This window comes from Exophiala spinifera, assembly GCF_000836115.1.
Source record: "Exophiala spinifera strain CBS 89968 unplaced genomic scaffold supercont1.7, whole genome shotgun sequence".
In the NCBI taxonomy this organism is placed as follows: domain Eukaryota; kingdom Fungi; phylum Ascomycota; class Eurotiomycetes; order Chaetothyriales; family Herpotrichiellaceae; genus Exophiala; species Exophiala spinifera.
The window spans coordinates 2,735,711-2,752,051 of NW_015622519.1; the positions used below are offsets into that span (position 1 = coordinate 2,735,711).

Genomic DNA, 16,341 nt, shown 5'->3' on the forward strand with positions numbered 1-16,341 from the left:
ATAGAGAAGGATTAACTATATTATCGCTATATAAAGAAGCTTAATATTTTATATTAATGATTTCTAGATTAATATAGCTAGTTAAGCTAGTGTTTTTAACGCTATAAGTTTCTTATAGACTATATATATAATATACTCTTTCTATATAAGCTTTAGATTAAGCTATATATCGAGAATCTTAATTATCTTTTATTTTAAGGCAATTTTCTATCTTGCGATCTAGATACTATTTATTTATAGATCGCTAGTAAGTTATCTACTTTTCATAAAGTGAATAAATTAGTATTTCTTTAAGGCGAATTTCGCTTTGTGACTCTTTATTTATTTCTTATATTTTTAATAAACTATATTTAGTCTGTGATAATTATATTTCTCGCTTAGACCTTATATAATAATATTTATATTATCGATAAAGCTAAAGTCTATAGTGTTATTTTATTTATTAGTAAGGCTTTTAAAGAGTCTTAAGATATAGAAGAGAAATAAAATCGGCGATAAAAAGAAGCCCTATAAAATACTTGTTTCGGTGTTTATTTAGTCACTTTTATGCTCTATATATATAATCTATATATACCTCTTAGATAGAAAGCTTTAGATAGATTTAACTAGCCATTTTGAGAAGTTCTTTTTTATGAGAATATTAAGTAATATATTATAAGGTATATTATTAAAGGCTTTCGCGATATTAAGGCTTAATATCGATACTATATAGTCTAGTTATGTCTACTATATACGCTTTATATAAATCGTTATAAGGCTGATAGCTAAGAGCGTTAATCTATCTCGATATCTACTTATCTAGTTTTAAGGGAGAAGGTTATATTTCTTGATAACGTTTATTATATAGTTAGTTAGCGCTTTCTCTATAAGCTTCGCTAGGGTATTCTTAAGGGCTATTAATCTATATACGCTTAAGAGAGAGTAGTCTTTTTTCTTCTTCTTTCTTAAGACGAGAGTTATAGACTTCTTTATCTCTCTAAGGAGCTTCTCTTACATGAGAGCTTTACTTATTGTGTGCGCTAAGCGATCATTAATTATAGATAAAAGTTACTTTAGCACTTTATTTAGTATTTTATTAAGTGTTACGAATCGGCCTGCGAGCAGGCCGCATACAAAGCTGTGACGACAGCCAGGACAAGAGAGGAAGCTATACCGGGAAATCACGTGTGAAGAACCACGGCACGGATCACGTGATACGCTTAGCCGGCTCAGCCCTGGGGACGCTGAGCACCGCTGAGCACCACTCGGGAATGCTTAGACGTGCTCAGTGTGCTTGGCCTGAGCACCACTGAGCGGAACTAAGCAGTGATGGATATATATACACGGTCGTTTTATAGCTTTACCATGTAGTCAACTTCGTTCACGATTATACCCATATGTTTTAGACTATGATCACTTCGCTTTAGTACTCACTTAAGTACTCTGTTCTCAGCGACCTCACTTTCTATACTTCCCACTTATTAAGGAACGATATGTGCAGTGACACCCCGGGTGGAGCGAAACATAACACTTTAACTATCACTTGATTAGAAGTATTCGACACGATGTCCAGCTTCAAAGCTTCTATCCGCTCACTATCCTCTACTGGGTCGGTTCGGTCCGCCGCGTCGGGCGTATCCACATCAGGATCTATCTTCACTGTTATCTCCAGCTATAGCAACTATGGTAATCACGGCAAGGACGATACCAAGGTTGATGTATTCTATAGATCTCGTGAAAAGTTGGGACTGTTCGTCACCCAACTTATCGCGACTTTTAAATTAAACCGCACCAAATATATTACTCATAAAGACAAGGTCTTATTCGCGAGACTTCACATGAGGGGATTAGCCTTCCATTGGTTTGAATCTATCATGATGGACCATATAATGTCCCTCGAAGGATAGAAGGACCCAGAAACCATTGCCATTTTCTCTAACTTCGCGATATTTATGGAGCGACTTAAGTAGATGTTTGAAACTTCAGGGGAGAAACAGGTCGCGGCCTAACGAATCTATCAACTCAAGTAGAAGGGGTTAGCTGCGCAGTACTATGCTCTGTTTAAGAGGCTTTAGGTCAAACTGAATTGAGACGATAATGTACTTGCCGCTGCCTTTTATACTGGCTTAAAGGATAACATTAAAAAGGAGTTAGGACCGGAGAGGTTTGATATGTATCAGGGATTGGTCAATAAAGCTATCGAAATTGATAACTGGCTATACGAGTTAGGATTGAAGAAGAAAGGATATTATGGAAAGACGGGTGGCGTGTACTATAAGGGTAAACGCACTAACTATCAGTTTTATGGTGATTCGATGGATCTTGACGTTATTGAACGGGGCCGGTCCTCACGACTAAAAGGCAAGTTTCAATGTAAGGGGCTATCTAATAAGAAGCGAGAACGACGCAAAAAAGAAAACCTATGCTATAACTATAGAAATCCAAGATATAAGGCTAACGAGTACGGTACGAAGCCCGTGAGACTACACATAATTGAAGTCGGTATTGAAGAAGAAAAGGCCGACACTCTAATTAAGAAAGAACTCAAGCGCCTGAGACTTGAGAGCAAAGAATAGATTCAGGGATTAAGAAGCCTAGAACCTAAAAGACAATAAATAATGAAGGTATATCTAGATGGCCTTAAGAAAGATAACTTAGAACAGGCTAGCCGTGTCGAGAGAGTATAAAAGGGGAATTTCGAAGGAATCTAGACGGAGAGAGCGATTTTGGTATCACTATTAATGATTAATGGTGAAGAGGTTATCGATATTGTAGGAATCTATTCTGATCAAGGTTGGCAGGATAAAATAGTCACGACACGAAAGACCGATAAAGGGCGGCCAAAACACGTGAACTTATCATGAATAGCCTGCTATAACGATAACTGCCCCATCCACTACTCTAATAAGCAGGGTGCAGAATAATTTCCTCACGAAAAGAAGCGCAAGAATCGTCGAAGCAAAAAATTCAAGAGAAAGGAAGTCGACTGGGAAGAGCCTGAAACAGTGGCCATAGTGGAAGCAAGATCACCACCATACGAAATAATTAGCGTTGGATACAGGTTTACACGAATCAGGACTCATCATTAAGAACATAGCATCAACGAGGCCGTGTTTAGCCCACACACTAATGTCGAGCAAGACTGAATACCACTGAGGCTAAAAAGGTGCTTCTAGCAATGTAGTTTTAAAGAACTCTATATCCATCTAGTAGGAGAAGAACAATATCAGTTCTCGTTTAAACTACTACAGGAATGGACCTCGAGTTAGATAAACTGAGAAGTCATAAGTACCTATGACCTTATAAGCAGAGCGAAAACGCTAATGATAATACGAATATATTATTAAACCAGAAAAGGGGACAGAACCTTCTTGAGCCTATATCGAGGAAAACAGCTAATAGAGTATATCCTCATTATGCGTATCTATTAAGAATCCAACTATATCGAGAGGTCCTATCTATATACACACGATATATAGAGAATGTCTATAATTCATCATTTTCCATTTAACGACAACTTCGATAAGGAAAATAACGAATTTAGCGACCAAGAAGAAGACGAAATATTTATCTAGATAGAGTTTGATACTTAGAGAACGACTACACTAACAATAAAGACACAATATAAAGAAAAATATAGAATAATTACCAATTATAGCAGTGTAATAGTACTCATAACGAAGTACTAGAAGAATATACTATACATCTAAGTGTGTAGAAGGGGTTACGCCACGAAACATAAAAGATTCGATCCTAAAAAGAGCTTAAGGAATAAGGAAGACCTAGTACTCGTGATAAAATATAAAGAAATATATAAAGGACTTACTTATATATATAACGTACTAGAGGAGGACCATTACGATTTTATATTCAGCGAAGAATCGAACTCGAGCGACTCTAAGCCTAAGTGTAATATTATATTATTCTACGGGTACTGTTACGCGATTATCGAGACATCGAACTAGATCTACTATAAGGAAGGAGTACTTAGGACATGTATAGTTAACAATAGGCTCAAGCTAAACTATACTCAGGAGCAAGAGAAAAAGAGGCCGATATCTATATAGCGATGCTTTAAGTACCCAGGCCTAGCTTCTTATACACATTAGACTGATACCGAAGAACCCTACTTCTTCCCATTCAAAGAACGTGACGATCTAACCCTAGAAGAGATCGATCAAGACGTGGCGGGACACTATATCGAAGAAGAAAGGATAAGGGATATTATGGTTATAAGAACACATTATTAAGTCTAGACAGTAGAAGGGGTCCAGAGATATAGTCTCTACACTAATCTAAATATTCACTGAGTTTTTATGACCTTATGCTTATATTATGATAAGCGATGTTCGCACGAGAGAGAATATATACACGATATGATTAGGAGCGAAATACATTATCTACTATATAAGTCGAAAGATCTCATGGTAATCGGTACCCCTAAAGAATTCGATGAGGATAACTCGTTTAAGTTTATCGTTACTAAGATAACTAAAATACATCTCTAGTTCTTAACCCCGTTTTAGAGGCCAATAAAATATAAGCAAATAAACTGCCTAAATGGAGCATCATATTACCACCCGGAGTTCGACCCCAAAACAAGCGAAAAGGATAAAGTCTTCATATTAGTCAAAAAGTGATATACTGATATGATGTGTACTTATGCATCTAGGATATACGTATATCTCACGACGGAGGATATAATCGAATCACCGATCAAGGTGCTTCTACATGTTTTCGGAAGCAGAGATATAACCATAAATAACGTGCCAAAAAACTAGACAGAGAATCTATCATGAGGCGAAAGGTCTCGCGCAACAGAAAAAAGCCTCGGGAACGTCACATTAATATAGTATAGACTCAGCGTTTAACGCCATTGGTCTTCAGCGCCAAACTAGCTAATAAGCCTATTCAAGTAATGATTGATAGCGAAGCAAGCCAAGACTATATATCACCAAAAATAGTAGTAAGACTGAATAAGCAACGGAAAAAGAATCTATACCCGGTCTTTATGATAGATAAGACGCTAAGTGAGTACAATGGCGGATAGATACAATAAGAGATTCGCGACGCCTATCTAGAGATTAGGGAGTATAGAGAGTAGATCGAGCTTAATGTGATGCCGATTAAGTATAATATCATTCTAGGGATAAAGTAACTAAAAGAACACTCGCTAGTAATAGACTGAAAAGAAGGAACCTTGTTCTTCCTAAATTGCAGTCACGAGAAGACAAAGAGGAAGAAACGATTAACTTTCATTGTATCTTTATAAAGAGCGATATAGATATAATCTAGAAGAAGAGCCTTAAACGAAATACGAGAGAAAAGCCTATCTAAGGAATATAAGGACTTCATAGACATCTTTAAAGAAAGAGAAGGCATAGCCGCGCTACTAGAGCATAAGCTATAAGACTATAAAATAACGCTTAAAGAAGAGAAAGTGCTAAAGCACAATGATTAACTTTAACCCTTATCCTTAAAGGAAGAAAGCTTCCTTAAGGAGTACGTGGAGACTCACTTAAAGAAAGGCTTTATTCGACTATTCAAGTTATTTATAACACACGATATACTATTCGCCCCAAAAAAGGATGAATCTCTTCGACTATGCATTGATTTCTGACCACTTAATACGATCATCAAGAAGAATCAATACTCACTACTCTTGATTAAGAAGCTACAGAACAGACTCCTTAATGCAAAATACTTTATCGCGCTCGATATACAGGACGCCTACTATCGAGTACGGATAAAGAAAGACTATAAGTAGATAATAGCTTTTAAAACTAGCTTTAGATTATATAAGTATTGTATTATATTGTTTAGATTGATTAACGCCTCGGCATCTTTCCAGGAACTAATTAACGACACACTACGAGAATATCTCGATGACTTCGCAGTCGCATACTTGGACGATATACTTATATTCTTAAAGATGTACAAGGAATATATACAGTATATTTAAAAGATTCTGAGAAAACTTCAGAAAAAGAACCTACCATTAAAACTTAGTAAGTATAAGTTTCATAAAAAACGGATTCGATTCCTAGGCCACATTATATCTAATCAGGGTATTGAAGTGAATCCCGATAAAATAGCGCCAATTAAGGACTAGCCAGAACCCAAGAATATCATGGAAGTACAGTCTTTCGTTGGATTACTTAACTACTACTGAAGATTTATTAAGGGATTTTCGAAGATCGTAGCGTCTTTAACGAACCTTACTAAGAAGAACGTCCCGTTTAAGTTCGGACCAGAATGCAGAAAGGCATTCAAACGCCTTAAAGAAGCCATCACGACGGCGTCAGTACTTGCGATATTTGACCCTAAGCTAGAATGCTAGGTAGAGACAGATACATCGGACAGAGTGATCAGAGCCCGCCTCACGCAAAAAGGGCTAGATAGTAAGACCCGAATGATCGCGTACTTCTTAAAGAGAATGACAGGGCCGGAGTTGAATTACGACATCCACGACAAGGAACTACTCGCTATCGTGGCATGTCTCAAGGAATAAAGAGTATATCTTAAAAGCGCTAAGTATTAAGTTTAGATCTACACTGACCATAAGAACCTATTGTACTGGACAACCATAAAAGAACTTAACCGCAGACAGATTCGATAGGCCGAAACATTGACACTATATAACTTCAAGATACATCACGTTTGAGGAAAAGAAAATGCTATAGCAAACGCGCTCAGTAGACAGCCAGATTATATGAAAAACATTAAACTAGAGCCTATGGTAGTACTCAAGAAAAAAGATAACGCCTTAATCTATATAATATCTGAGATAGAGATATTGGCTTTTATCGATATTGAGCTGATAGAAGAGCAAAAGAAAGAAATCATTAAAGGACGACACAATGATAAGTTAGCAGGATATCCAGGTATCGAGAAGACACTCGAATTAGTCACGAGGGACTTTACCTGGAAAGGGGTCAGGAAAGACGTAGCAGAATACGTTAAGAACTGCGATATATGCCATAAAGCAAAGCACGCGAGATATAAGCCCTACGGGTTACTCTAAACGCTAACGATACCAGAAAAGGCGTGGTATATCATCGCATTGGATTTTATCATAAAGCTACCAAAGTCCAAAGAACCCCTCACGGGTGTGGAATTCGACAGTATACTTATGGTAAACAACATCCTGACCAAATATACAGAATTCATCTCATATAAGGAGTTATCAACAGCTGAAGACTTAGCGTACACGCTATACAAGGACGTTTTCAGTCGACATGGGATGCCGGAAGAAATACACTCGGACCGGGACAAGCTGTTTATATCGCAGTTCTGGTAATCATTAATGGACCTCACGGGAGTCCACCAAAAGCTGTTAACAGCTTTTCACCTATAGAGCGATAAACAGACAGAAAGAACAAATTAAACGCTAGAACAGTATTTATGATGTTATGTTAATTTCCAGCAAAACAACTAGGTATAGCTACTACCCATAGCGTAGTTTGTATTTAACAATAAAGTAGCAGCAACAAAAATATCACCATTCTACGCAAACCATAGGTTTCACCCAAGGATAGATAAGAATACCAGAGGCATTAAACCAATTACAGAAAAGGCAGCAATCTCGGTTAAGAAATTATGATCACTATATAAACTTTTGAAGAAAGAACTTAAGAAAATATCACAAAAAATAGTTGAAAGCTCGAATAGACAAAGATTTAAGGGACTAGACTTCAAAGAAGGGAAGGCAGTGTACCTTCTCAGGAAAAACATCAAAACATAATGATTATCTGACAAACTAGATCACACTAAGATTAGACCTTACAAGATTAAAAGGAAACTTAGACCAGTGAACTTTGAATTGGAACTATCTAGAGGGATAAATATTTATCCAGTTTTCCATAAATCGCTTCTTGAAAAAGCACCACCGAACGCCAAATCAGGACCGGTACTAATATATAAGGAAACCCAATAATCGATGTACGATGTGAAGGGGATCCTCGACCATCAAAAAACCAATGAAAAACTACGATACCTGGTTAAATGGTTAGGATATGGACACAAAGAAAACACATGGGAACCATCGAAACATCTCTCAGGGGACATGGTCAAGGAGTATTTGAGGAAGAAACGGAGGAGGAAACTCATTAAATATTTGACGTAACTATGAGGGGCGGTTAATCGAGATGGGGCCTTCGAAGTTTAGAAGGGCCCCCGATGACAACTCAAATATCTCCTCGAGTTGTTTATTATCCATGCCAATAAAAACGATGGCTGACGCTTTTTCGGGAGGATCCACGTGATCTAAAGTATCCAGCGATTCGGCCTCCCGCACCAGCATTTGCTTCTGCTTTTCCAACAACAGGTCGGCCTCACGCTGAAGACGCTCGCGTTCAGAGTGAGCCTTATTGACGGCGGCAATCAGTTGGGCCAGCTCTGCGCCCTTTTGGCGGGCCGCCTCGACGAGGCGATTTCGTTGAGCAGTCAGGGAGTCAAACTCTTTATCCGAAAAAGTGTCGTCGCAATACTTCACGCCCTTCTTTATGCAGAATGAACACTTGCTACAGCCATCGAGGACGAAACAGACGGAGTTCAAGTTTTGGCAAGGTGTGCAGCGACCTATACCGGACAATTCGCGACCAAAGGACTCGATACAATCGATTAGTTTCTGACGACGGAGGGTTAAGGGGCGCGCGGGCTTAGCAACACGAAACTAAGGCATGGTAAGCTATGAGAAAGGAAGAAGAGAAGGGCACGAGGAGGGGGAGGCACTCACTTATATACGTTGAGGACAACGAATAAATCTAGGAAGGGGAAAGTGTTACGAATCGGCCTGTGAGCAGGCCGCATATAAAGCTGTGACGACAGCCAGGACAAGAGAGGAAGCTATACCGGGAAATCACGTGTGAAGAACCACGGCACGGATCACGTGATACGCTCAGCCGGCTCAGCCCTGGGGACGCTGAGCACCGCTGAGCACCACTCGGGAATGCTTAGATATGCTCAGTGTGCTTGGCCTAAGCACCACTGAGCGGGACTGAGCAGTGACAGATATATATACACGGTCGTTTTATAGCTTTATCACGTAGTCAACTTTGTTCACGATTATATCCATACATTTTGGACTATGATCACTTCGCTCTAGTACTCGCTCAAGTACTCCGTTCTCAGCGACCTCGCCTTCTATACTTCCCACTTATCAAGGAACGATACATGCAGTGATACCCCGAGTGGAGCGAAACATAACATAGCAATTAAAGCATTACTTTTCCTAAAATGATCTATCGAAATAATTTATCTTATAGAACTAGGCCTTAATCACTAGATCACCTTAAATAGCACTTCTTCTTATATCTTCTATATAGAAGCCTATAATAAGGGTACTATATATTTTTTTTGCGTCTCTTATATATTGAATCTAGTGTTATAAGTAGAGCCATTTAATTTGGAAGATCTAGATCCCCAAGACTATATTCCTTAATCTTTTATAGATCTAGCTTACGAGATATATATTATCTATATACTTTCTATACACGAGTTCTATACTAAGCGAGAGTCTGTCGATCAAGACTAAGTAGTCTCTTTTATGGATCTATAGTTTCTATGTATTTAGTAAAGCTTATACTTTATCCTTAGTGGCCTTATCTAAAATAATTATGTCTATATCGTCGCTATATAGCACGCGAATCGTAATCATAGCGCTAATAGTCTTCTTAACTTTATTTAGCACTTCTTTGTTTAGCTTATCTTTCGCTATTAACATTAAGACGCGTATAATATATCTATTTAATTTCGCGTTAAGGCTACTACTTAACGCCTGCGTTTTGGCCGCGATTCGAGTGTCTCTCGCTATAACTATTATCTATATTATCTTTTCTAGTCTAGAGCTAGCTATAAGCTTTGCTAGGGATTTCTTAATGGCCTCAAGATGTCTCTTAACTCTATTCTCGAGTACTTATCGCGAGCTAGTAGCCTACGAGACTCTCTTGGCTATCTAGCGAAGAGTGTCGAGCTACTTAAACTGTATTCCCTTCTCTTTAAGATCTTCTATAATCGCCTTTAAGGTTAGGATTAAATATACTATTACTCTTTTCCAGTGATATTGCTATGCCACTCTGTTAGGCGAGTATCACGTGTTTTGTAGTGTGTTTTAACGCGTCGAGGCCTTTCTTAGACGCGTTTTTCTCTTTAGCATCATTACGAGCGCTTCGGGTGCCTTTTGCAGACTCTTCGTCTGCGTTATTAATATTAAATAGAGTTACTTGAGTTATGACTACCGCTAGACTATCACAGTTCATTCGGTTAGCTTTGCTTACTTGTTTCGTTATTTTCTTTTTCTATTTATAGTTATAAAGTGAGTTAAATCTCACTCTCTAGTTTAAGCGAATAAGCTAGATCATGACTTACACTTATCTTTCTTGAGAGACTCTCTTCTAAATAACTTAGCTACTAACTCGATAAATATAAGAAGAAGATTTCACGTTAAGTGAGCTCTCTTTAAGCTATAAATTTTCTGTATCTTAGAGAGTCGAAATTTATAGTTTATATAGAGACGAGACTTATATTTATTTAGTTCTAGCTATTATTAATAGTATCTTTAATTAATATAAAGATACTATTCGCGCGATACTGTATATCTTTCTTTACTAATTATAAAGTCGAGAGCCTAATTAAGTGTTTAAGTGGCTCTTTTAATTAGTTCTTTATAACTTAACTCGATAGAGATATCGATAATACTAAAAGAGATATCTTATATTCTATCTTCGCTATATATAACTCTTAAACACTACCTAATCTAGTTTAAGTATTTTAATTATAAGCGATTAGTAAGGTCTTATATTAAGGATATAGAATTAAATAATAGCTTAAGATCTAGATCACTCTTTTTAGAAAGATAGTATTATAGAGAATCAAGATAAGAATTAAGATAAGGATTAAGATAAGGATTAAGATAAGAATTAAGATAAGAATTAAGACGAGAATAAGAGGGCTAAAGAAGACATTAAAGATATTAAAGATAATAAAGAAATAGATAAAGATAATTACTTCTTTAAAGAAGAAAATTATCTTATCATTAAGCCTAATATCTTAGATAATTTTGACAACACTATTAGCCCTTAATTATTAGATCTAGATAATACCCAATCTTACTTACCTTCTCTTTTTAATCTAGTTTTTTAACTAAGTGTCTCACTCTATATATAGAAATACACTAATAGCCGCCCTTAATTTATCACTCTAGTCTTTCTTAGTGATGTCTTAAATTTCACGATAGAAGGGCAAGAATATCACTATTCGCGAGCGTATATATAGACCTTTACTATATTAATACTATAGAGCGAAAATAGGTTAAGGCCCTTAAGTTAAGCGTCCCTTAAAGGACACTTTACATTCTCAACAAAGATGATGACAAGATATTCAGAGAGCCCCATAATAGGCCGATCCATGTTCTCGAGGGGACACTCTTCTATCTCATGAGCACCACATTTATCCTTCATCTATGGGGAGCCTTCAGGTTAAGTATCAGTTGCGGTTACGAACCACTCCACCACCACCCTAGACTATCATGTAAAACTTCATACATCGATACTTTAGAACCTCTTGATCATGCATCGGCCACTATATATCAATATTCTCACGTTGTAGTGTTGCTGGCGAGTGGTAAAGTATGCGCATTTTGCCCCGAGTTGGCGTTGATGCCAAGCATTAAGACCGAAACCCGAAAGGGGAATAGTGTTAATATGAAATCCGCTATACCGTCTTCGGGTTTTGGTCTTATTTTATAACAGCTACATTTCAATGATACCCATTTTAATCTATCAATATACTTCTCCTACCTAACTATTTATGGCGGTAGATGGCTGGAAATAAAGGTGGTCGGCCACGAAAGTACTAGGACGCAGATGCCTAGTGAGCTAGCCATGCAGCAAAGAATCGCCGTTACTATGAAAAGAAGACCGCCGCGGTGCCGACCCAAACCATGACCACCAGCTTTAAGATCATCCACGACCCTTATAGTATTCTGGCACAAGCTGAAGTTGAAGAATTATTGTAGTTAACCGACCTCCAACATAGTATTCAAGCAACAGGCTTATCTATGCCGGCCAACGCGAACCTAAAAATAATGAGCTGTTTTTAGTGTCTCCTTAAACTACTATCCAGCTTGATGAACAACTAACATCTCTTTCTTCTCTTCAGGCCATTCTCTTACTCTGTCAGCTTCGGCAATCATCGTAACTCATTAACCACTGAAACTAGAATATACATTCTAAACCGGGCGACACTCTCGATCATCACGATAACCCTCTTCTCCTCCCTCTCGAAAATCTCCATATCTCCCCTACGTTAGACTCGCGGCCTCGGTTGTCTTCTCGACGCTCTTCACCTCATGTCGACTCCGCCTCTCCGTTGCACCTTTCCCCTCGAATTCCCGAATCTCTCCGGTCTTCTTCCATCCCTTCGCGTCGACTCTTCTGGCCGTCTTCGCGGTCACCCTCACATCAGCCAGTGTTAATCAAGTCTAGTGAACCTTATAATAAGAATATCCAATACGAGCCACCGAGTCGGCCAGAAGACGTTTCGACTTCGGAAGAGGAGACACGAGATACAGGGGCCTACGAGCATATCGACGCCAACGACATCAGCCAGGATAGAGACGAGATCATTCAAAATAGAAACAATCAAGACAAGAATAATGACCATATAAGTAATCATCACGATAAAGGCGGTTAAAAAGGAGATATTTAAGGTGGACATAATCAAGATATAGACAGCGATCATAAGGAAGAGAAAGAAGAAGTGATTAATATTGCGTAATGGATGGCCGAGTAGCTCCTCCATTTTTACGGGTACAGTGCCAACAAGCATCTCGAAATGGCTCAACAACATACTCAAGACTCTACTAACCACATATCGCTCAACATAGTGAATAAATTTCTCACGACCATCCCCGACACCCTCGATTGTCCAACATTTCCCTCGTTGGATATCATATTTTATCACCCAGAAGCCCGCGGCTAGAAGGCCCAATTTCTCGGTGCTCATTCTGAGGAGACAGATAAAAAGATTCATATCTGTCTCTCAGTATCTAAAACCTCAGAACCTCATCCTAATCCCGTGATAAGCTTTGATTTTAATAGTGTCATGAGATTTCCCACCAGCCTCGCCTTTGCGAAATGTGGCATTAAATTCACCCTCAGCCCTTATATCATCACGAATTTACAAAATGACATCCATATTTCCCTCCTCGTTCCGACTAAGCATAGTGTGTATAAAGCACGACTTCATAAAGTGGTCCATTGTGAATTCGGTCGCGTTAGTCGCTTCGAAGATGCTTAACTCCTAGTCTTTTTTCCTTCTCATCCCCGAACGCTATTGAGCCCCAACAACTACCTCAGCCAAGATGACATCGACCATTAAATCGATCAAGTGATCTTGCCCGCGATCTATACCTGAACCTCTTCTACCCTAACTCAAGGATATCCAGCCACCTCACAACTTGCCAAACTCAACAGTCTTGCTCTGTATACGGAAACTCGGGCTCGATTTGATAGCAGAGGTCGCCAACAGCTTCTCCATTACTTTCTGCAAGCTGACCACCTTGAAGCCATCTGGGACGGGATTGTGGAACGTAGTATGGCCCCCGGGCTCAAAGATTTCCGTAACCCCCGGCTTTTCTTTAACGCCAAAAACTTAAAGAGTCAGACATCGAAACGGACACCTACTGCTGCCTGGGAGGCCTTCTTCAGTCCTTGGGAGCTCGCATTCGACCGACGATTCTTGCCGGACGAGCAAGTTTGGATCGATTAGGGTAAAGAATTCTGCCCGCCATCCAGTTTTCTCTCCGATCAAGCGATAGAAGACGCTATACCCGAGATATATCTTTAGCGTCCTTACTGTCTTAACTCTCAATACAAGTGGGCCTTGCATGGCTCTCCTACGCGCCCTTCATTACGAAATCGATATTATACCGCCCTCCTTCGCGATGCGGTTGGCATGACTATGATAACGGCGGCCGATAACCCGAGTCGACGGGATAGTGTCATCTATCGGCAATACTACAACAAGCAAAAAGAGCTCTACGACGTCGCCAAGACCTTTCCCTTCTAAGATACTTCCATCGAAAGCCTTACATTAGATCCACACTTACGCCGTAGCTGGCAACATACCGGAGAGGCCGAGGTTCATCGTCCTAAAACCCTTATACATTCCTACCTAAGCAGCAAAAGGCGGTGCCACGAGACATTAACGCATTCGATGCAACGATCTTTAGCCGTCCGCGAAGAGAACCGCATCACGTTATCGCTAGCTTCTCGCGTCCGCGATCAACTTCAAGCCATGCAACGATGGGAGGTCTCCGTTGTTAACGACTTTTCCTCTCCACCCTTCTGGCGAATTCCCACCTCATCCTTTCTGCGGTTCATTTAGTGCAACATTAACAAGTTTATCACAGCATTTAAGTACGTGTACCGCCTCTCCCCTCCTGATTTTATCTCGTGGGAGCACTCTAAAATGATGATTTGTTTCCTACGACTGGCGAAGTATAGCTACGGGAGCCACCTTCTCCGCGGTGAGTCCGCGCTTTGATGGGATTCGAAGGAGCGATCCGGAGGACGACGGTATAAAGGTCTTAGATTCTCTCGAACCCTTCAACGTTACGATTACGCGTGGTTTTTGGACAAGATCGACTGAGAGCAGTTCACCTTTCGAGAATCCATCAGCGAATACACTCTCTTCGGTAATGTCGCCATAGCGACTACATATCGTGCTCGTTGGCGAGAGGTTAAGAATATCCACGACGATTTTCTCCGCGTGGAAAGGATTGGCCACTGGATAACGCAGTATAGACGATACCATTTCATTCATAATTTTCTTCTCGAGTATCTCGTGTGGATCTGCCTTCGTCGCTTCCAGCGAGACGTTTTCACTTCGATTCGCTCTCGAATCAAGGTCGAGCACCGAGATACTACGCTTCGTGGAGACATCCTCTTGTGTCACGATAAGGTCCAGAGGATCTCTAAAGTCTCTCTTGGTTCGGACTTCGCCGATGACGCTATTCATTTAGTACATGATAACAAGCAAAAAATCAAACATCTTAGCGAGTTAACTGATTTCTTGTGGGAGTTCAATGATAGGCATAAGCGACGACATTAGGATAACAAAGGGTACCGCATGCTGTTTCGGCGAGTGATACGGCTCCTGAAGCAAACCTTCGGGCGTCAACACGCGAGGCGTTGGCGACAGGAGCTGAAAGAACTCTTCGTGATGACGAACTAGCTAGTGCCGTATCCGAATCAAGTGATGTTCTAGCAACACACGAAAGCGGGGCGGCGAATGTGGGTGTCTATCTATCACGAACAGGTCGAGGCTCACGCCGTCGCCGGTAAGTCTATACAGTACGAAGAACTTTTTCGCCACAAAGATAATGGTCAGTGGGTGATGGGACACCAGGACAGCCAGATCATTCCCGGCATTCCCAGTGAAAGTCGGGATTTTGACGATATCGAGATGGATGCCCTTCAGGAGGAGATTCAGGGTCGGTGGAACGAGTTTGAAGCCACTGACAGGGCGAGAGGCCGTCGAGGCGGCGTCGATGCAGTGCCAAACAGTAATATAATAGTCGACGATAATGGTCATCGAGAATAATGCCGGCCAAGTTATAAAAGAAGACTCTATCTTTTCTGTCTGGTTGGAGAACTTTAACTAGACATTAATATATTAGCGACTAATTAGGGTAGAGCTATACCAAGATCGAGATTAAACTTTAATTTTGCGACCTTTACGTAGTTCTGAAGACTAGAAGTCGAATTAATTATCGCTAGGCGCTATCTCTTTGCTCGTTCCATTCGGTCCATCAATAGGATTTTGTAAAGTGCTGTGGAACCGTGGCGACATGGAACGGTTTCGCCAGCAGATCCGTTACGCGGCCGACAGTCACAGTTATCATCGATATGGGGTCAGTCAGTATCTCTGCGCGACGGGGGCCGAGGTGTCGCGGGCGTGTCAATGGCCGGGGGTGGTGATGCCGATCTTGTTCCGTGCGATGCACCACGGGTCCGGGTTTAACGAGATTCAGATTACCGGGTACCAGGGCGAGTATCTCGATCTCGCGGCGTACAGTCAGTGGCTTGGACAGCGGCACTTTCAACGGATTTGGGGTGAGAATATAAGTAACGGTATAGCGATGATACTGCGTCTCATTTATTTTGTTCATAACATCGCGAGTAAGAGTGTGTGTAGGCGGGATAAGATATTCGAGAGTCAGGATAAAGACAATACAGCAGGGTCCGTTCAGTCTAGGGACATATATTTATAGTGTATTTTTGACTTTGATTATATATATATTTATTCAACATTCATCACTTCAACATTCATCACTTCAACATTCATCACTTCAACATT

The 16,341-nt window shown here is 40.1% G+C and overlaps 2 protein-coding genes across 2 annotated transcripts; one reads left to right on the top strand and one right to left on the bottom strand.

Moving 5' to 3' along the window:
• Positions 1 to 2,150: 2,150 nt before the first annotated feature.
• Positions 2,151 to 2,555, top strand: PV08_10007 (uncharacterized protein; the record flags this gene model as incomplete). Its single annotated transcript, XM_016384322.1, has 1 exon — positions 2,151 to 2,555. One exon carries the CDS (start codon positions 2,151 to 2,153, stop codon positions 2,553 to 2,555), a length of 405 nt encoding a protein of 134 aa, XP_016232945.1.
• Positions 2,556 to 14,466: 11,911 nt separating this feature from the next.
• Positions 14,467 to 15,576, bottom strand: PV08_10008 (uncharacterized protein; the record flags this gene model as incomplete). Its single annotated transcript, XM_016384323.1, has 2 exons — positions 14,467 to 14,992; positions 15,299 to 15,576. 2 exons carry the CDS (start codon positions 15,574 to 15,576, stop codon positions 14,467 to 14,469), a joined length of 804 nt encoding a protein of 267 aa, XP_016232946.1.
• Positions 15,577 to 16,341: the final 765 nt, after the last annotated feature.